The following is a 22,035-nucleotide window of genomic DNA, read 5'->3' as shown; positions in this document are numbered from 1 at the left end:
AAAACTGCATATCTAGGGAAACCTGTGATACCTCATAAACAGTGGTGTTTGGAGTCTAATCTGTTCTGCCTTTCTCTAAAACCTCAATCCATTGATTGCACATTGTTTTAGTTCTACTCGGTGCCCTTGAACCAGTGTCTTTACCAAGTTTTTTTAATATATGCTTTGTACTTTTATGGCTTTCCAATGAAAGCAAACATATAATGCTTTTAACTCTGAATAAGTGTTTTATCTAATAAATAATTTCAAGACTAAATCAGAGTTTAAGCATCAACAAAGTTATCTGTCATTGTTAACAAATTCTAAAATATTAAGGACTTTGCATTCAGGCCTGAGGGTTCAGTACTCACAACCTCTGAGCTGGGAACGTGAAGTAGGTTTGGAGGGTGATAGCTAGAGGAAAGAGCCTGAGACTCCAGGGTGCTGGAATCCTGCAGCTGCTGGACAGCGGAGAACTGGGGCTGGTTGTAGCTCGACTCAGATATGGTGAACCCTGGGTGGAGAAAGTGGAGAATATTTATTTCCTTAGTGATTGCATTCAAAAAGGCAATACAAAAGCAGTTAAAATGGGAATATTTAGGATTGTATGCAATTTAACTCTGTTATGAAATTAAAGTGGATGTTTTACATAGTATCAGCAGAAGCAACCCCTCAAAAATTAAGCATAGAAAACCTGAGCATTTTTGCTGTAATCTACAGGTATATCTTAAAAAACTAGAATATCGTGAAAAGGACTTGCCATGTATAGTGAGAAAGTTTAATATTATTTCAGAAAGTGAAATTCATATATTGTAAAGATTCATTACAAATAGAGTGAAATATTTTATATGTTTAATCAAGTCTGTTTAAAAAAAATCTATGTAACAGTAGATAAATGTTTTGAATATATTAGTGATGCAATATATAACAGCATTAACATGGGTACCGGCCTATGTTAGTCCTTTTTTAACACATAAATATGAGGAGGTTTATAAGGTATGATTCCTTTTCTGACATGTTACAGTAAGGTCCATTATTATTCGTCCAATTACCCAGCCTCAATCTGCCAATTGCCCTCACGGTGTACTGCTGTTAGAAGCTACAAAGGCTTTAAATGACAATAATAATCATAATAATTATAATAATAATTTAGTATTTATTGATTTCACAATAGACAAATTATCCTCTGCATTTAACCCATCCCTTAGGGAGCAGAGAGCTGCCATTATGCGGCGCCAGCGGAGCATTCTGGGGATAAGGGTCTTGTTCAAGGAGCCAGAGTGGCAGGCTGTGGGATTTGAACCAGGACCCAAGTGCCTTGCTCTCTAACCAATGGGCCACCACTCCCCTACAGTATGTACAGTATTTGGGTAACCATAATAGTACTGTTAAATATTTGCCCCAGGTCGTCCTACAGTGAAAATCTCATACCCACCCATTCTTAGACTGTACTATATCGACATCAAATAAAAGGATTTGCTTCATTGTATATTTTTGATACATATAAAATGACAATAAACAACTTGTTACTTGTTAATTTAGCTGACAGGTTGCTACTTATAAACGGCAGATGTATTTTATTTTAAAAAAGCGTAACTCTTAAAAGAAAAAAAAGTCCCCTTATGGCTCTTTGGGATTTTTAAGGAGAGCTGCTAATTTTGAAGCTTAACCCCATGTGTGAACTCCAAATGATGCCCAACTCGAGCACCAGTAGATCTGGGGATAAAGCAGATTACCAAATGAGATTCTGCTAAAAGTGACTAGATAATACTGGGTTTCCACAAGAGACCCAGAGGGTTTCGTGTCATCAATGGCAACACTTCAATCACAGCACATAACCGTACTCCAGCTCTGACAATGTGGCACCAGGGACTAAAGCTGGGTTTGATGTTGAAGAGCCCCTCTTATCCAGATACATAAAATGTTTGCACTTCAAAATTTGATGACAAACCATGCCATGTGTCTGCCTCCATAAACCGATTAGATCTCACATCTGTTCTGGTTAGATTGAAAGGTTACATCTAACCAGAACAGGGAGAATGAAAAAGATGGCTTTATCTGCTAGATGTTTGATAATCAAGTGTTAAGTTGTCTGAAGCATCAGCCCAAGTTGTATTTTCAAACTGGACAGAAACAAGAAGGGTCGGTTGAGATGGGATCAACTTTGTGACATTATGGGCAAAGAAAATCATGCGTCTGAGAGCACTCTAGCTCTCAATGGATAACCCGGTGAAGCTGAAAAACAATATTCCATCATCAGCATTCATGATTTATTGATTTGTTTTCCTAAAGTGGAACAAAGGCTTGAGCCTTTGTACCTTCTAACAGCAGTACACCGTGAGGACAATTGGCAGATTAAGGCCGGGTAATTGGACGAATAATAATGGACCTTACTGTAACATGTCAGAAAAGGAATCATACCTTATAAACCTCCTCATGTTTACCTCATAATTTTCTATGATCCAAACAACACTGGATTTACAGGTGCATCTCAGAAACTTTAATTTATTTCAATTCAATCAATGCAAAAGGTGACATAGAATGTGATATAATTCAGGCATTTATTTCCATCAATGTTGATGATTTTGGCTTATAACTAATGAGAACTTGACATTCTATTTCACAGAAAATAATCAAATAGGGCCAATAAAAAGGATTTTAATTCAGAAATTTCAGCCTGCTACGAAGCATTACTATCTACTGAACAGTGTATGCACTCAATACTTGGTCAGGGCTCCTGTGGCATGACCTACTGCTTCAATGCAGCGTGGCATGTAGGCGATCAGCCTGTGGCACTGCTAAGGTGAGAAGGAAGTCCAGGATGCTTTAAAAGCAGTCTTCAGCCCATCTGCATCATTATCTCTGATGTGTCTATTTTCCTCTTGACAATACCTCATGTATTTCTCTATGCACTTTAGGTCAGGTGATTTTTCTAGCCAGAAAAACTGATACCATGATAATTAAACCAGGTGTGTGGTTTAAAGACTATAGTATTAACGCAGGATTGTGGGCAGATGCCAGTAAAATTAGCAGCTCTATAAAGGTTGTCAGCACATGGACTCTTAAAATACCTTGGCTACAGCAGTGGTCCATACCACTTTGCTTCCTAATCCTCTTAAGGATGTGGCTAATCCTGTAGCTTGTGTATTTTCCCTTCCACTTTCCACTAAAAAGCTTGGACCCAGCACTCTGAAGAACCATCTTTTTTAGCAATGTCCTTAGGGTTACCCTCCTTGTCCAAGGTGTCAATAATCCTTTTCTGGACAATTATCAAGTCAGCAGTCCTCCCAATAACTAACATGGCCATAAAAATAAAAGAAATCTGTATTAAAAATCCTTTATATTAGTTTTATGATTGTTTTTTTTTTCATTAGCTGGAAGCAATAATCATGAAAAATAGTAGAATACATTTCTGAAAAATGTCACCGTGTTCAACAAGTTTCACTTTTTGAATTGAATTACTGCACTAAATTAACTTTTTGAAGATATTGGTATAGGAACACACAGGGAAATGGTGTACTGGGATACTGCTGTAAAGCAAAAAAGCAACAAAAAAAACCATAAACTCAATAATTACAAAACTTTTTAAAACCTTCCGAAGAAAGTGGAAACAATGTGCATGACCATGTTTTTACCTTGTGTTAGACTTTGTTGGTCAAAGGTAGGCTGAGGTAGTGCTGGTGTCTCAAACTGACTGATATTCTGAGGCAAAGCATGTTGTGTGGTCACGTACGAGTCTGCTAGAGCAAAGGTGAAAATATTCAGTTAGAAAATGATGTAAGGACCCTTTAAAGTTTAAATGTTAGAGTATCAGCAAACTTCAATCTAAATGCTGAAAATACCATGTTTCACAAATAATTAAGTTCTGTAATTATTACTTTTGAGTAGCATTTTGATTACATATGAACAAATTTGGCTTTAGGTAAGCAAAATATACTGTATATAGGCACCACTGGTAGAGAATTTACCAAAGTGCCATGCAAATGTTGTAGCAATGGCCCTATATTAATATTCTTTAATCCCATGGTACACAATGCACACACTTTGTTAAAGATTCTAACACCTTGGCATATGATGTTTTATATGGCTGACATGGCAGGGGACTAGGCACCTTTTCTGTGTTATTTCAGCTAATCTTTAACTGCTTAGGGTCACTCATAGGCTAAGCATAGAACATTGGGCATTAATATTTCGGGACACTGACATTGCTTCTTCGTCTTGTCTAAATGCGGCCCACGACAATTCTGGACTAGACTGAAAGTAACATTTTCACAGTTGAGCGAACTATGAGCAATGGAGTAATTTTAATATGACTACATTGTATGATTAACCTCCATGCAAAAGGTTTAAACTATGTGCTACTTTGTGCTGATCTATCACTTACATTCCCAATAAAATAGAATAAAGTTGAATAAAAGGTTCATTATAGGGTGATGCTATTTTTAGTTTATGACCAAGTGAGCAGAACAAAAGTACTAATTCAACATGAGACCATAACAGAAGGCCCAAACACTGTTCCTAGACAGCATTTTGTTGCCCCCACAGTTTTCCTACAGACCTACAGCAAGTTAAAGGAGAGAGTATTCATTTGGTTGTAACCTGCCGTTTTGCTCCAGGACCCACACTTCTCCTTTAGGTCAAGTTAACTCCAAAAGAAAAGAACATTAGAAGGCCTATAATACCAGGCGGTGAGTCCAGTTAAGTTGATTCATTTGATACAGGAGGAACAGTGCTGACCCTACAAATAATTGTAATAGACCAGACCTTGTAATAACAGATGGAGAACAGGTCTTTCTTTAGCATTTGAATTTCTGAAGCTGTGTACTCAGCTATATTTGTTTCTAAATTGTTTCTAAATCACTTGTAAAGAAGACAATCATGCTCCAGAAAGGTGTGGGAGGCTGCTATAGCTACTGAAGAAAAAGCAAGTTTAAATGTAGATATCTAAAGACAAAACTGCAATTACCTAAAATGTTTTTCCATATAAGAATTCAGTATTAGAGCCATTTAGAACTAGATCTTCCTGAGACTTGCTAGGGACTATTTTTAACCACTTTTCCATACTTCATGAAGCAGAGGCCTCAGTGAAGCCGAAAGGGTTTTACTGCGATTTGTGGAGGGGGGAGTCAGACATAGAGCAGTCAGAAGATGAGGAGGAGGAAGGCCAGATAGTAGAGCAGGAACATGAAAACTCAGAGGATGATGTAAGAGCTTTTGAGGTGCCTGAAGAGGAACAAATTAAAGACCCTCACCAGCCAATATGAATTATAAGCAATTTGTTAGCTAGGACTCTGTCATTTAATAATATTAGTTTCTGCAAATAGAAAATGGAAAGTAAAAATGTATTTACTTGAGGACACATAAACACAAGATGAGACATATCCTACACTAGGTGCAAAAAGGCTGCCTCAATCTGCCAAGCTCAAGGATGGACCGTACAGGGCAGGTAATTCCCTTCGCATGCCAGTGTCCCGTTCTTTAATTTGTACTTGGAAAACCTAATCCCACTAGACTAAAGGTATATCTGCATCCCAATCACAAGAGTATGGTGCTGGAGTTTGAGCTTTACAAAGGCAGCAAAACATTCACGGACCTGCAGATGAAAATTAAGTAGGAATTCAGTCGCTCAGACAGCACAACCTCTTCCCAGAGGAACACATCTGTAACTTGATAGGTATTTTACCTCCATCAAAGTATTGAAAATGTTGAAAACAAATAGCTTTCTGGTAACAAGGACTGTTATGAAATCTGAGTCTCTGCATAGTCCAAATCAAAGATGTCAGATTACAAAAAGCTACCGGAAGAAGGAGGAGGCACCAAAATGGTTGTCCGAAAACTATCAGATGTTGCTGTGATGAAGTAGCAGAATGATAAGGTGGTTCGGATGACCTCCAGTGTCCCTAGGGTAGAACTCCAGGACAGATGTAGAAGATGGTCATCAAAAAAGAGGCACCATGTTCTTATCCAGGCTTGTTTTTTTTTTTGTATTATTCTGTTGAACCACAATTCAAAAGCAATGTCTGATTTTCATTGGCTGATTTTCAGTAAACCTTTATTTATTATGACTTTTGTCAGTTTCAATTTATTTCAGTGACCTTAGTGGGTTTTCATTAACAGACGGGCACCAACACTTTTGTCCGTGTGAGTGTGTGTATTTTGCTGTTACCTTCACCTTGAACTAATGTCTGGTCAGTCAAGGGGGGCTCAAGTGTTACTTGCTGGCCTCCATTCACAACCTCTGCTTGGCTTAGTCCCAACATGCCTTGCTGCACTGTTGTTGTTGTTGTGGCAGCCTGTTGGAGAGACTCCGCCTCCATTTCCACTGGCATATCATGGATGACAGTGCCTGTTCCCAGGGGGTCCTCTCCTGACTGTGGTTGCAGTTGCTGGGCCAGTTCATATCTGATTTCCCAGCACAATAACAGAAAGTCAGGCCACAACGCTAATCCTCTAAAGGTCACATCACTAAACACGAACAAACACTGGGAGGATACACAAACCTGTGCGTCTTCATGTGCTTCCTGCAGTTGGGTGATGACTTAAAGGTCTTCTGGCAGTAGGGGCACATGTAAGGTCGAAGTTCGCTGTGAGTAGTCATGTGGCGCCGCAGGCTGCCACTGGTGGTGAACGTTGTGTCACAAACAAGACACTTGTATGCCTTTAGGCCCGAATGGGTTCGGATATGAGCTTTAAGGACGCCAGAGGATGCGAAACCACGACTGCACTGAATACACTTGTATGGCCTTTCTCCTGTATGAGATCTGGGACAAACAGAAGAAAACATCGTTAAAAAAGAAACACAACTCTAGTGTTGTGATAGTGATAAGTGATATAATGTTGGACAACAACAAAACAAATTTTTTGTTCTGCAACCTGTAGCTGAAACCACCTATACGGCCCGGCACAAAGTGTTCTTCAGTAAGAAGCTCTGCATGTTTTTCTATGAGATGTTACGGCCATTTATTACTTGGCTGACTTTTATCAAATTACCTTAATGTTTAACCTGGCATTTCCAGTTGATGTGTGATCCGAGAAAACTGTCCCTAGGTGTAGGAATCAATCTTCTGTTCAAAACATAAGCCATAAATGCTATCCAACCAAAAGAACATCAATGTGCTGAGCAGCTAAGGGCACTGCAAGGACTACAACAGCAGTTCACACATTAACCTCTAAATATTTAAATGGCAAGATTATCCTGGAAGTCCCACACAAAGAAAGGCAAGGAGCTTCTGCATCCACAGTTTCTTTCACAGATGGTCTCACATTTCCCTTAAGACCCCCCGGAACACAGTGCAATTCATGGTGGATTCTACCAGGGTGAGTTGGCCAGGTCCTGCTGCATTAAAGCAACCCAAACCATGACAGGGTTTATAGACTCATCTGCCCAAAAATCATTATTCAATCTGTCCTTGTTTTTGTCTATGTTCTCTGCCCTTTGTTTTTCTTAGAAATACAAGGTTTCCTACTTACAGAGCTCCCGTGAAAGTTAATTTCGTATAGCCTCTTTGTGATTTCACATACAAGCATTTTCAATTAACAGTAGCAACAACCTGCTGTAGGTCTTGCAATGTGAGTTTTGTTTTTAAACTACATTCATAAGTTGTTCCTGCCTTCTTCAAAATGCTGAATACAAATACTTCCATCATTTGCAGCTGACATGTTACCTCTTTGTATAATTTTATCCTTTTAAATAGGAATAAATGCGAGAGTACTCTATCTAATTCTGCAGCAGTAATTGCACTTTTTAAATGACATTTTACAGAAAAACACTAAGGTAAGGTAAGGTTATTTATATAGCGCTTTTCAGCAATGAGACATTCAAAGCGCTGTATATACAATTACAATACAATCACAAAGCAAATAAACACAGATACAGACACTGAAAATCAAATCAAACGATAAAATCAAACAACAGAGGTAATTTAAAAAAGTAAAATAAAATAAAATAAAATAAAGAGAATAGAATGGTGGACAAGAAAGTGAAAGGAAAATTGGACTGAAAACACAACTAATCACGCCTAAATGGCACAGTCAAAGGCCACTCTAAACGGATAAGTTTTTAATCTTGATTTAAAGCAATTTAGGGTTTCGGCAATTTTACAGTTTCTTGGCAGTTTATTCCAGATTAGTGGAGCATAAGAACTAAAAGCTCTCCATGTTTGGTTCTGGTTCTGGGTATGCAGAGTAGATTTGAGCCAGAAGACCTGAGAGGTCTGGGTGGTTGATACACTGACAACAAGTCTGTAATGTATTTTGGTGCTAAGCCATTCAGTGATTTATAGACTAACAGAAGTATTTTAAAGTCTATTCTCTGAGCTACAGGGACCCAGTGTAGGGACTTTAGAACCGGGGTGATGTGCTCCACTTTCTTAGTTCTAGTGAGAACGCGGGCAGCAGCGTTCTGGATCAACTGCAGCTGTCTGATCGACTTTTTAGGCAGACCTGTGAAGACACCGTTGCAGTAATCAATTCTACTAAAGATGAACGCATGAATTCGTTTTTCAAGGTCCTGCTGAGACATTAGTCCTTCAATCCTGGAGAAGTTCTTTAGGTGATAGAAGGCCGACCTAGTTACTACCTTTATGTTCCTCTGAAGGTTCAGGTCTGAGTCCATCACTACACCCAGGTTTCGAGCCTGACTGGTGGTTTCTAGCTTTATTAACTGAAGTTGTGTGCTAACTTTTAAACACTCTTCCTTTGGTCCAAAGATTATAACTTCAGTTTTGTTTTGATTCAGCTGAAGAAAATTTAGGCCCATCCATGCATTGATTTCTTCTAAGCATTTACCCAGCGCCTGAATGGGTTCATAGTCACCTGGTGACATGGTAACATATAGCTGTGTGTCGTCGGCATAGTTGTGATAACTTACGTTGTTGTTTATTAAAATCTGAGTTAGGGGGAGCATGTAGATATTGAATAGGAGGGGCCCTAAGATGGACCCTTGGGGAACGCCACATGTGATTTTTGTGGTTTCTGATGTAAAGTTACCTACTGACACAAAAAAGTCCCTGTCCTTCAAGTAGGATTTAAACCACTTGAGTGCTGTACCAGAAAGGCCGACCCAGTTTTCCAGGCACTCTAATAAAATGGAGTGATCAACAGTGTCGAATGCTGCATTAAGGTCCAATAATACCAGCACTGTGGTTCTTCCACAGTCTGCATTTATACGGATGTCATTGAACACCTTGACAAGAGCAGTCTCTGTACTGTGGTGAGCAGGAAGTCTGACTGGAAGACATCGAAGCGGTTGGTCGTTGTTAGGAAGTTGTTGAACTGCTGAAACACAGCTTTTTCAATAATCTTACTGATGAAGGGGAGGTTTGATATAGGCCTGTAGTTCTGTAGTAGCAGCTTGTCCAAGTTGCGCTTTTTCTCTGGTAATTTAGGAGAAGACTGTTTAGAATGAAGGTTGTTCTCAAACCTTTTATTGTTCTCAGAAGATGGATAGTTTTCCTGGTTTTCGTTCTGTAGTGGGGCAAATCTGTTTTGGAGGGGAATTCCATTATTTCCAGCTGTCTCACTCCTATCAGTTGTTGTGACAGCAGCTCGCCGTCGAAGTCTCCTTTTCCCAGGGGAAACGGGGGCATTTCTCTGTAATTCTGGCCATTCTAATTTATTTAATTGCTGAGATCTTCCAGTGAGTCGTCCACCTTGATTTTTTGGGCATGCCCCTAAAACATGCCGGTGGGTTCATTCTCAGTGTTCTGATTGCCGGCTGAGTTGTTGAGCTGGCTGTCACTGTTTGGGATCACAGGCAGAGTTGAATCATCGTTGTGCCCCATACTCACCTCCACACTCACTTCTAGTCAATGGATTTTCATCTCCAAAACAGCCAATTTCTGTAAAAGTTTGTCGAAGTCCTCTGTGGTGAAGGGAGGCATTTTGTGCTGATTAGCTGGCGTCGACTTGTCCTGCTTTCGAGTTCAATTATAAAAACATCATAGTCCTTTAAAAAAATAAAAAAAATAAAAAATAATAATAATCCTTGGGAGTCGCTGGTAAGAAGTTGTTTTAGTCCAATATTTCCGTAATTTTGGCTAAGAGATAAAAAGTTAGGAGTAAAAGAATGCAAGCAAGCAGGGAGCTTAGGAGAAAAGCGTCTGAGCAGGCAGAGAGGCGGAAGTGGAATTGACTAAAAGATCTTTTCTTCAGTTTTTGTTTTGCATTTGGTTTACTTGAATTATGGTTAAAATTATATTAAGTATCCACATATCCAAATATACATACAAAAAAAACCAGTCTGCACAGTCAAATTTTAATTCTCTTCTTGTTTTATTGTAGATTTTGTGTTGAACTTTTTCCTGTCATAACAATCAATTTTCAAAGATTGTTATCAATGGCCCTCCTTAACATCTGCTGTGATGAGTAACCAGGGTAACAGGGGGATCGTTTTCCTACAGGTGCAGCCAATTAAGGCCGAGAGTAGAAACTTACATCAAAAACAAGCTGAAGATGAAACATCATAAATGTGTGATAGCACAACGGAGAGTGGAAAATATAATCCTTTCAGAAACAAAATGAAATCTTTATCACTCACCAACTCTGGGTTTCATTTAAACACTATAAAGATGAAAGATAATCCACAAATGGTGTCCACTTGCGAGTAAATTTAGATGAAATACCTTTAACACCAAATTAACTCTTGATACAACAAATGCTGATTTTGTGACTCGGATTTTTGGTTTTAGCAGTTTAGCTTTAAGCTGGTTTCAGTCATATCTGAGAGACAGGAGCTTTTCACTGTCTGGGGTTGTGGGGTTCTCTCAGGCTCATTTTTGGGTCCCGTATTGTACACACACTGGCCTTAGGATCAATTTTTAGAAAACAAAGTACCTTTAATTTGTTTGTCTGACAATATCCAGGTTTAACTACCAATAAAGCCAGGCAGTAGGGACTCACAGCAGCCACTTCTGGACTGTCTAAAGTCCATAAAAACTTGTTTGGGATCTAACTTTCCGAACTTACGCGAACAAAACCAAAGTAATATGATTTAGTAAATATTACTCCAACATTCAGTCTTGGTCACTTGGTCACATGTTGTCAGGATACCAGTAAACATTTAAGAGTGATCCTTAACATTTTTTTCAAATTGCTAAACAAATTAATCTGGTTGCAAGATCAAGATTATTTTATTTAACCAACACTGCTAAAGTGAATCCACATCTTCCACTTAAAATCTAAAGATTGAAAAATCTATTAAAGATTCTAGAATTGCGCTGCTCAAGATAGCAGCAGGATGGAGTAGCTCTGTTACTTTTCATTCTAATTAATTATTTTTAAGAACTTAAATTCCTCTTGCAGTGGATACATTTTTTTTTTGTTTTTAGACGATTATCCTCCCCAGTATCGGGTGTATTGCAGCTAGAATGATTTTTTTTTTTACTTTTACACATTTGTTATGTTGCGTCACCATGGTAACGGGGTTGTTTTTTTTTACAACCGGGAGCAGCTGATTAAGATCTCAAAAGCTAAAATAATACTTAAATTACAACCCCAAATCCCTGATGAGTTGAAAAAGAGGTGTCATGGATCAGAGCAGGAGCAAAGAGAAGAGAGAGAAGAAGGAAGTTCAAATCATCCAAGATGAGCTCCAAGCCCGGAATGCAGTATAGTGTACTGCAACATGGCTGCATGATCATATCCCTGACTCCAGCGTCTCTCTGCCAGGCTTTCCAACCATATGAGCAGACAGAGATTTAAAGAGGAGCGGCAAACGCAAAGGAGGTTGACAGGCAGTACTTGTGAACAACAGATGTTGTTTTCCAGGACATGTTACTGTGAAGTGTCGTCTCTGCAGTTCAGACATTGAAATGTTAGCAGTAAGTTTTCATTCATATTATTTACCCAGAGTTCACAGGTGGCAATAATTTACGTTCCACCTTTAGCTGTTGGTGACACGGCATGTGATGACAACAGCTCAGTTGTTGCGATGCTACAGACACAACATCCCAATGTGTTTGTGCCAATATCTGGTGATTTTAACTATGCTTCACTCTCTGCTACATTTCCAACGTTTCGACAGTTTGTCAGCTGCTCTGCCAGAGAAAGCAAAACCTTGGATTTGTTTTAAGCAAATCTCAAGGACTCATACATCTCTAAAGCACAACCTCCTCTAGGCAAATCAGATCACAATCTTGTTTTTCTCTGCTGGAAATATAAGCCCCTTGTTAAGGGGCCACCTGTAATAAAGAGGACTGTGAGAAAATGGTCACAGGAAGCTGAAGAAACCCTACAAGGTTGCTTTGAGCCTACAGACTAGAACCCACTGTGCCAGCCACATGGAGAGGACATCGATGCCACAACTGAGTGTGTAACCGACTATATAAACTTCTGTGTGGATAACACCATCCCCACCAGAATGGTGAGATGCTTCCCCAATAACAAACCCAGGATCACCAGTGACCTGAAGGACCTGCTTCAAGAAAAAAAGAACCTTCAGAGGGGGAGACAGGGAATTATTGAGGAGTATACAGAAGCAACTTAAAGTTAAGATATGACACAGCAAGGAGGTGTACAAGAAGAAGCTGGAGAGCGAGCTCCAGCAAAACAATTTCAGAGATGTGTGGTCAGGGATGAAGATCACAGGCTTCAAGCATAAGGAAGATCGGACCGATGGAGGTCTGGACAGAGCCAATGAACTGAACACATTCTTCAATTGGGTTTAGTTCAGAAACAAGCTCAGCATCCTCCTCTCCTGCTCACAGCCAAACAGATAACCCTCCCTCCCCCCACAATTCAACCTGATTTGCTTTATCAGAAACTCCAGAAGACTCAGGTAGAGGCCTCAACAATCTCCTGGATCAAAGACTACCTGACAAACAGACCAGAGTGGAAACAATCATCTCTTCTTGAATGCGAATAAAACAAAGGAGGTGATTGTAGATTTTAAGAGAAACAGGAATAGGTCAAAAACTATTTCCATAATGGGAGATGTAGTGGAGGTGGTAAAGGAGTATAAATACCTCAGTGTTCACCTGGACAACAGACTGGAGGGGAGATGCGATTGTGAAGACGTCTACAAGAAGGGGCAGAGCAGTCTGTACTTCTTGAGGAAACTTAGGACCTTCAGTGTTTGCAGCAAGATGCTGCATATCTTCTATAAGTCTGTTGTGGAGAGTGGGATCTCTTCTGCCATCATCTGCTGGGGAAGCAGCATCAGAGCCAGGGACTTAAAAAAGCTCAGCAAGCTAATAAAGAAGGCTGGCTCTGTTCTGGGGACTCCTCTGAAACCTCTGGAGATCATTGTGCAAAGAATGATTCTTCATAAAATGAAGAACATTATAAAAAACCCTGAGCATCCTCTTCATGAGGCTGTCTTACAACAACAGAGTGTCTTCAGCCAGAGGCTTCTTCAGATCTGCTGTAAGATGGAGCGCTACAGGAGATCCTTCCTGCCCACAGCCATCAGCATCTACACTGGCTCTGAAGAAACCTGCATAGTATGAGCTACAACAACATTTAATTTCCCTTTGGAATGAATACTGTATTTTTGAATTGAATTGAATCTGGAGAGGATGATTTGCAATTTTACATTCAGCCAGCTTGACTACAGTAAAACACTGCATGTTGGATTGGACCAATTATTAGTTGGGAACTCACAGGTATTCAAAAACTCTGCCGTACAGTTAAATGGCACCAAAAACATGAACATTTACCCCTGTTTTGTGTTCCCTGTCCCCTTCTGAATAATTTTTTTTTTCCTACTGCTTACTTTTAAAGTTTTAATGCCAAGGTCAAAGAGTTTCTAGTCGCTGATACCCTGTTTCCGGTTGCGTCATGCTCGCTGAACACTAACTTAAAAAAAATAAAGACTTAATTAAACATTTTTATCAGATCTGGCCAGTCTCCAGAACTCCATCAGACCTCTGCTTTAGGCCGGGCTTCTACTAAATGTTCCCTAAAGGAGGTTACAAAACCAAAGACAGGTATTTAAAGTTGTAGCCCCCCTCTTGTTGAACCACCTACCTAAAGACTGGCAGTGCTCAGTCAGCAGAGTTGTTCATTAAAGATTTAACTTTTTTCTTTGGCTTTTGATACAATATCTTCAATATTTTTAGAGGCTTCTTTTTCTTTTACTTTGTTTTCATCAGCTCCTGCCTTTAAAATTTCTTCATTTTTACTTGTAATTGATGTTTTTACATGTTTTAATGTGGTATCTTGCAAATGAGTGTTGCGTCTGCCTTGTAAAAAACGTTTGGACAGTTTAATTGTTTTTAAATATGCTTTATGAATAAAGTTGCCCTTTATCTTATAAAAACATACATGATATTGATTTAATTAACTTTAATCTAGTATCATCCTGTGACTCGGTATCAGCAAATTGCCTCATCTTTACGACTTAGATTGGCATCAAGGACAAAATACTAGACACAAGATATGCTCTTTCAAATTACTAATAATACCTCTCTTTATTTACTATTACTTATTTACTATTACCTAGCTGATAAGTGCCTAATTGTTTTTTAAGAGCTGTTCTGTTTCTGTGTTGCCACTTTTAGCAATTCCAGTTGAAACTTTGAAATGTTTGAGGTAAGAAATCATCCGAAAAAGTCTTCCACGCAGTAACCGTAAGGAAAATATGGATTTATTCATGCTGGGTTTGTCTAAGCTCAGAAATGATCACGAACAAAGAATATAAACCTCAATGGTGGGAGCAGGTCAGTCTGACCCTAACAGCTGTAGATGCTGTTATATATTAATGTCACAACAAAAACAATGAAACAGGTTGGTTAAAAGTGGATGTGTTGCCAAGATATTGTTGCCATGGGAGCAAAAAAAAGCTCTCCTCTGTCATGGCACATTTTATAAAACAAGAGGAAAAAGTGTTTCTCACCACCCGGCCCACACTTTTCTCAGCTAGCAAAGTAATACAGAGCTTACTCCCTTAGAGATTTCCTCTGTTTATGCTTTTTTCTAAACTTCAATGTTTCAGATCCAGGTTCTGTTTTAGTGATTTCTTGATTCTACAAGTCAGGCAGTAATCAGGCCTGAATTGTACAGGTCCTTCTCAAAATATTAGCATATTGTGATAACGTTCATTATTTTACATAATGTAATGATGAAAATGCAACATTCGTATATTTTAGATTCATTGCACACTAACTGAAATATTTCAGGTCTTTTATTGTCTTAATATGGATGATTTTGGCATAGAGCTCATGAAAACCCAAAATTCCTATCTCACAAAATTAGCATATCATTAAAAGGGTCTCTAAACGAGCTATGAACCTAATCATCTGAATCAACGAGTTAACTCTAAACACCTGCAAAAGATTCCTGAGGCCTTTAAAACTCCCAGCCTGGTTCATCACTCAAAACCCCAATCATGGGTAAGACTGCCGACCTGACTGCTGTCCAGAAGGCCACTATTGGCACCCTCAAGCAAGAGGGTAAGACACAGAAAGAAATTTATGAACGAATAGCCTGTTCCCAGAGTGCTGTATCAAGGCACCTCAGTGGGAAGTCTGTGGGAAGGAAAAAGTGTGGCAGAAAACGCTGCACAACGAGAAGAGGTGACCGGACCCTGAGGAAGATTGTGGAGAAGGGCCGATTCCAGACCTTGGGGGACCTGCGGAAGCAGTGGACTGAGTCTGGAGTAGAAACATCCAGAGCCACTGTGCACAGGCGTGTGCAGGAAATGGGCTACAGGTGCCGCATTCCCCAGGTCAAGCCACTTTTGAACCAGAAACAGCGGCAGAAGCGCCTGACCTGGGCTACAGAGAAGCAGCACTGGAATGTTGCTCAGTGGTCCAAAGTACTTTTTTCGGATGAAAGCAAATTCTGCATGTCATTAGGAAATCAAGGTGCCAGAGTCTGGAGGAAGACTGGGGAGAAGGAAATGCCAAAATGCCGGAAGTCCAGTGTCAAGTACCCACAGTCAGTGATGGTCTGGGGTGCCGTGTCAGCTGCTGGTGTTGGTCCACTGTGTTTTATCAAGGGCAGGGTCAATGCAGCTAGCTATCAGGAAATTTTGGAGCACTTCATGCTTCCATCTGCTGAAAAGCTTTATGGAGATGAAGATTTCATTTTTCAGCATGACCTGGCACCTGCTCACAGTGCCAAAACCACTGGTAAATGGTTTACTGACCATGGTATCACTGTGCTCAATTGGCCTGCCAACTCTCCTGACCTGAACCCCATAGAGAATCTGTGGGATATTGTGAAGCGAACGTTGAGAGACTCAAGACCCAACACTCTGGATGAGCTAAAGGCCGCTATCGAAGCATCCTGGGCCTCCATAAGACCTCAGCAGTGCCACAGGCTGATTGCCTCCATGCCACGCCGCATTGAAGCAGTCATTTCTGCAAAAGGATTCCCGACCAAGTATTGAGTGCATAACTGTACATGATTATTTGAAGGTTGACATTTTTTGTATTAAAAACACTTTTCTTTTATTGGTCGGATGAAATATGCTAATTTTGTGAGATAGGAATTTTGGGTTTTCATGAGCTGTATGCCACAATCATCCGTATTAAGACAATAAAAGACCTGAAATATTTCAGTTAGTGTGCAATGAATCTAAAATATATGAATGTTAAATTTTCATCATGACATTATGGAAAATAATGAACTTTATCACAATATGCTAATATTTTGAGAAGGACCTGTATGGTCGAACTGCCCCAAAAATAATTAGCTAATCACAGCTTAATCATGATTTAACAAGGGAGGTGGGGGTAATTACTTTTGGATAGATTGGGGGTTTGGATAGATTTTTCCCTTAACAAATGAAATCATAACTTAAAAACTGCTCTTTGTATTTACTCAGGTTATCTTTGTCTGATATTAATATTCGTTTGATATGAAACATCTAAATTAGACAAGAAAGCAAAAACAGAGGGAATTTGTAAGGGGTTAAATACTATTTCACAACACTGTATGCATCACAAAAAGATTTCGATTTGTATAATAGAAACAGTTGTAAACCCAAGTCTAACTTTCGTTCCAGTTCACAGTTATATATTACTTTGTTGGTCTATCACAAAAAACAAATTCAACAAATACATTAAGGTTTGTGGTTCTATTGTGACAAAATAAAAAGGAAATCTAACAGGGTATCCATATTTTTGTAAGCCACTATACTTGGGTTCTGACTAGAGTTAAACTCATGAACATGGTAAGCACACAACAACAAACAGCGATTAAAGGGGATCACCAGTTCACCTTAAAGATTTTAGATTTTCAGGAGAAGTGGAAGGGAGACTTTCTTTAACGAAATGTCAAGTCCCATCTGTATCTCCTCCATCTATCTGCAGACTAGTCAGTTCTCACCTTCTACATCTCCACATTTCCCTTGGTACTTTCATACCATTCTACCCAAATCTGTGGCCACTATCACCATGCCATTTCACTCTGATCTGCCTCACTGGTTGTCCTCTTGGGAATTCATGGCATCGGAAGAAAACTCATCAAGCTTAGCGCTGTTTTCAAAAGATGTCAAAACAATTACCTTAATTTATATTAAAGCTGAAAGCCCTTTCAGTCGTTCAGATCATTTAAATGATTTCCGCAATGCCTTGTCAGCACCAATCATAACCATTTGTCTAGTAAGGAGCTGGATTGGTAAGATGTCACAATATAAAGAGAAAAAACAGACTTTCTATCTTTTGAAATATACTGAAGGCATCAAAACTATGAATTAACACATGTGGAATTATATACTGAACAAAAAAGTGTGAAACAACTGAAAATATGTCTTATATTCTAGGTTCTTCAAAGTAACCACCTTTTGCTTTGATTACTGCTCCGCACACTCTTGGCATTCTGTTGATGAGCTTCAAGAGGTAGTCACCTGAAATGGTTTTCACTTCACAGGTGTGCCTTGTCAGGTTTAATAAGTGGGATTTCAATCCTTATAAATGGGGTTGGAACCATCAGTTGTGTTGTGCAGGAGGTGGATACAGTACACAGCTGATAGTCCTACTGAATAGACTGTTAGAATTTGTATTATGGCAAGAAAAAAGCAGGTAAGTAAAGAAAAACGAGTGGCCATCATTACTTTAAGAAATGAAGGTCAATCAGTCCAAACAATTGGGAAAACTTTGAAAGTGTCCCCAAGTGCAGTCGTAAAAACCATCAAGCGCTACAAAGAAACTGGCTCACATGAAGACCACCCCAGGAAAGGAAGACCAAGAGTCACCTCTGCTGTGGACGATAAGTTCATCCGAGTCACCAGCCTCAGAAATCGCAGGTTAACAGCAGCTCAGATTAGAGAACAGGTCAATGCCACACAGAGTTCTAGCAGCAGATACATCTCTAGAACAACTGTTAAGAGGACACTGTGTGAATCAGGCCTTCATGGTAAAATAGCTGCTAGGAAACCACTGCTGAGGACAGGCAACAAGCAGAAGAGACTTGTTTGGGCTAAAGAACACAAGGAATGGACATTAGACCAGTGGAAATCTGTGCTTTGGTCTGATGAGTCCAAGTTTGAGATCTTTGGTTCCGACCACCGTCTCTTTGTGCGGCGCAGAAGAGGTGAACGGATGGACTCTACATGCCTGGTTCCCACCATGATGCATGGAGGAGGAGGTGTGATGGTGTGGGGGTGCTTTGCTGGTGACACTGTTGGGGATTTATTCAAAATTGAAGGCATACTGAACCAGCATGGCTACCACAGCATCTTGCAGCGGCATGCTATTCCATCCGGTTTGCGTTTAGTTGGACCATCATTTATTTTTCAACAGGACAATGACCTCAAACACACCTCCAGGCTGTGTAAGGGCTATTAGACCAAGAAGGAGAGTGATGGGGTGCTGCGCCAGACGACCTGGCCTCCACAGTCACCGGACCTGAACCCAATTGAGATGGTTTGAGGTGAGCTGGACCGCAGAGTGAAGGCAAAAGGGCCAACAAGTGCTGAGGATCTCTGGGAACTCCTTCAAGACTATTGGAAAACCATTTCAGGTGACTACCTCTTGAAGCTCATCAACAGAATGCCAAGAGTGTTCGGAGCAGTAATCAAAGCAAAATGTGGTTACTTTGAAGAACCTAGAATATAAGACATATTTTCAGTTGTTTCACACTTTTTTGTTCAGTATATAATTCCACATGTGTTAATTCATAGTTTTGATGCCTTCAGTGTGAAGCTACAATATTCATAGTCATGAAAATAAAGAAAACTCTTTGAATGAGAAGGTGTGTCCAAACTTTTGGTCTGTACTATTTATATACAGGGGTTGGACAATGAAACTGAAACACCTGTCATTTTAGTGTGGGAGGTTTCATGGCTAAATTGGACCAGCCTGGTAGCCAGTCTTCATTGATTGCACATTGCACCAGTAAGAGCAGAGTGTGAAGGTTCAATTAGCAGGGCAAGACCACGGTTTTGCACAAAATATTGAAATGCACACAACATTATGAGTGACATACCAGAGTTCAAAAGAGGACAAATTGTTGGTGCACCTCTTGCTGGCACATCTGTGACCAAGACAGCAAGTCTTTGTGATGTATCAAGAGCCACGGTATCCAGGGTAATGTCAGCATACCACCAAGAAGGACGAACCACATCCAACAGGATTAACTGTGGACCCAAGAGGAAGCTGTCTGAAAGGGATGTTCGGGTGCTAACCCAGATTGTATCCAAAAAACATAAAACCACGGCTGCCCAAATCACGGCAGAATAAATGTGCACCTCAACTCTCCTGTTTCCACCAGAACTGTCCGTCTGGAGCTCCACAGGGTCAATATACACGGCCGGGCTGCTATAGCCAAACCTTTGGTCACTCATGCCAATGCCAAACGTCGGTTTCAAAGGTGCAAGGAGCGCAAATCTTGGGCTGTGGACAATGTGAAACATGTATTGTTCTCTGATGAGTCCACCTTTACTGTTTTCCCCACATCCGGGAGAGTTACGGTGTGGAGAAGCCCCAAAGAAGCGTACCACCCAGACTGTTGCATGCCCAGAGTGAAGCATGGAGGTCGATCAGTGATGGTTTGGCTGCCATATCATGGCATTCCCTTGGCCCAATACTTGTGCTAGATGGACGCGTCACTGCCAAGGACTACCGAACCATTCTTGAGGACCATGTGCATCCAATGGTTCAAACAATGTATCCTGAAGGCGGTGCCGTGTATCAGGATGACAATGCACCAATACACACAGCAAGACTGGTGAAAGATTGCTTTGATGAACATGAAAGTGAAGTTGAACATCTCCCATGACCTGCACAGTCACCAGATCTAAATATTATTGAGCCACTTTGGGGTGTTTTGGAGGAGCGAGTCAGGAAACGGTTTTCCTCCACCAGTATCACGTAGTGACCTGGCCACTATCCTGCAAGAAGAATGGCTTAAAATCCCTCTGACCACTGTGCAGGACTTGTATATGTCATTCCCAAGATGAATTGACGCTGTATTGGTCGCAAAAGGAGGCCCTACACCATACTAATAAATTATTGTGGTCTAAATCCAGGTGTTTCAGTTTCATTGTCCAACCCCTGTATATATATATATATATATAATTCCAGACTTTTCCAGACTGAGTAAGAGCCCTTTTGGAATACTTGCCATTTCTGGCATGATTCCAAACCAAATAAATGTTACAAATGTAATTTGCTTTTTACCCTTTTGATTCAAGACTGGGAGAACACAATAAAAAAGGTAAATAATACCTGACATGCTGTTTTAGATGGCTTGACTTCTTATAGGCCTTGCTGCAGTACTGGCACTTGTACGGCCTTTCATTGCCCACCACATCCAGGAACTGCTGAAAACCAAGGCGGGGATTCTGAGAGGGGACGAGGCCTGTTCAAACAAATGAACATGAGACTCTCAGTCTTCCATGTGACAGAATATTTCATTTGGTGCAATGCTGAACATACACACGTTTATGACCAGCAAAAAAATAAATAAATTGCACAGTGGTCCTACCATAATCCGTGATGAGAATGGGTTCCTGCAAGGGGATGTCCGGCAGAGGTAGGATGTTCTTGGAGGCTTTGGCTTTGTTGGTTTTCCGTTGAAATCTGTTCTTTTTCTGCTGCAAGCTCTTGAAGTGCGACGCAATGTGCGTTTTCCTGTGACCTGATGTGCGAAAGATCTTTTCACAGTGAGGGCAGGGGAAAGGGCGCACACCTAAGAACACAGAGAGGAGAAGTAGCATACTTAAAAAATAGCTTTTGCATCTCGCTTTGCTTATAAACATCAATACATTTAAATTAGATAAAAAAAACATAGATAAATTCTCCTTAAACAAATCAATAATAAACAATTAATAAAACTGGTAACGTTTTGCCTACTGACACTAATGCAAAATTTTAAACCACAAAACAGACTTATTAAATGTTTAGAGGAAGCACATAAAGAACCATAGTACGAATACAATTGCAGATATTAAAAGTCAGGCTCTAGCAACTTGTATTATTCACAACAACATGGAGCTGAATTCTAAATATCAGAAGTTTCCACAGAGGCTTGAGCTGATTATGAGCTACAGTGTCACTTTAGAAGGAATTCACTTAAATAAAATTGTCATTCCATTCTTACCTGTGTGCAGCCGCATGTGCACTTTCATGCTGCCTGAAGTGGAGAAGCGCTTCAGACAGCACTGACACTCGAAGGCCTTGATGCCTGTGTGTGTCTTCATGTGTGCTGTGAGGGTACTCTTCACTGCAAAAGCTCTGAAACACTGTTTGCACTTGAAAGGTTTCTCGTGGGTGTGGATGCGAATGTGGCGGACGAGGTCGCTGGGCTTCTTGAACTCCTTGGAGCAGTAAGGGCAGCCATGCCAGCGAACACCGTCCTCTTCCCGGATTGAGCCTGTGTGAGGAAAAATAACCGAGTCAGGTCTCCTAGTCTTCCAAGAATATTCATGCGAAATGAAAAGTTCTAGCTTTTGTCATGTTACAACCACAGATATCACTGTTTTATTTGGGATTTTATGAGGGAGAACACCAGAAAGTGGTGCATAACTGTGAAGTGGAAGAAAAACGGTTTTCAGAACCTTTAAAAGTGTGGCATGCATTTATGTTCAGTCCCCTTTACTGGGATACTCCTAAATAAAAATCTAACACAGACGATTACCTTTAGAAAATACCTAAAAACAGTAAAGAGTCC

At 40.1% G+C, this 22,035-nt stretch overlaps 1 protein-coding gene across 7 annotated transcripts in view; it reads right to left on the bottom strand.

The window, feature by feature from the left end:
* Positions 1-22,035, bottom strand: part of LOC124866313 (zinc finger protein 236-like) — a 100,676-nt gene that overhangs the window by 48,666 nt on the left and 29,975 nt on the right. For 4 of the 7 annotated variants that reach the window (XM_047362038.1, XM_047362041.1, XM_047362044.1 and 1 more), the window contains 7 exons: positions 21,466-21,738; positions 20,851-21,054; positions 20,592-20,724; positions 6,480-6,740; positions 6,146-6,381; positions 3,615-3,719; positions 351-493 (listed from right to left, as the gene is read on the bottom strand). In XM_047362038.1, the coding sequence (XP_047217994.1) occupies positions 351-493; positions 3,615-3,719; positions 6,146-6,381; positions 6,480-6,740; positions 20,592-20,724; positions 20,851-21,054; positions 21,466-21,738 (1,355 nt within the window). The remainder of the gene's footprint in view (positions 1-350; positions 494-3,614; positions 3,720-6,145; positions 6,382-6,479; positions 6,741-20,591; positions 20,725-20,850; positions 21,055-21,465; positions 21,739-22,035) is intronic. The other 3 variants (XM_047362039.1, XM_047362040.1, XM_047362043.1) reach the window with 3 other exon arrangements.

This window comes from Girardinichthys multiradiatus, chromosome 3 (genome assembly GCF_021462225.1).
Source record: "Girardinichthys multiradiatus isolate DD_20200921_A chromosome 3, DD_fGirMul_XY1, whole genome shotgun sequence".
Taxonomy (NCBI): Eukaryota; Metazoa; Chordata; class Actinopteri; order Cyprinodontiformes; family Goodeidae; genus Girardinichthys; species Girardinichthys multiradiatus.
This window is presented reverse-complemented; position numbering and strand designations above follow the sequence as displayed.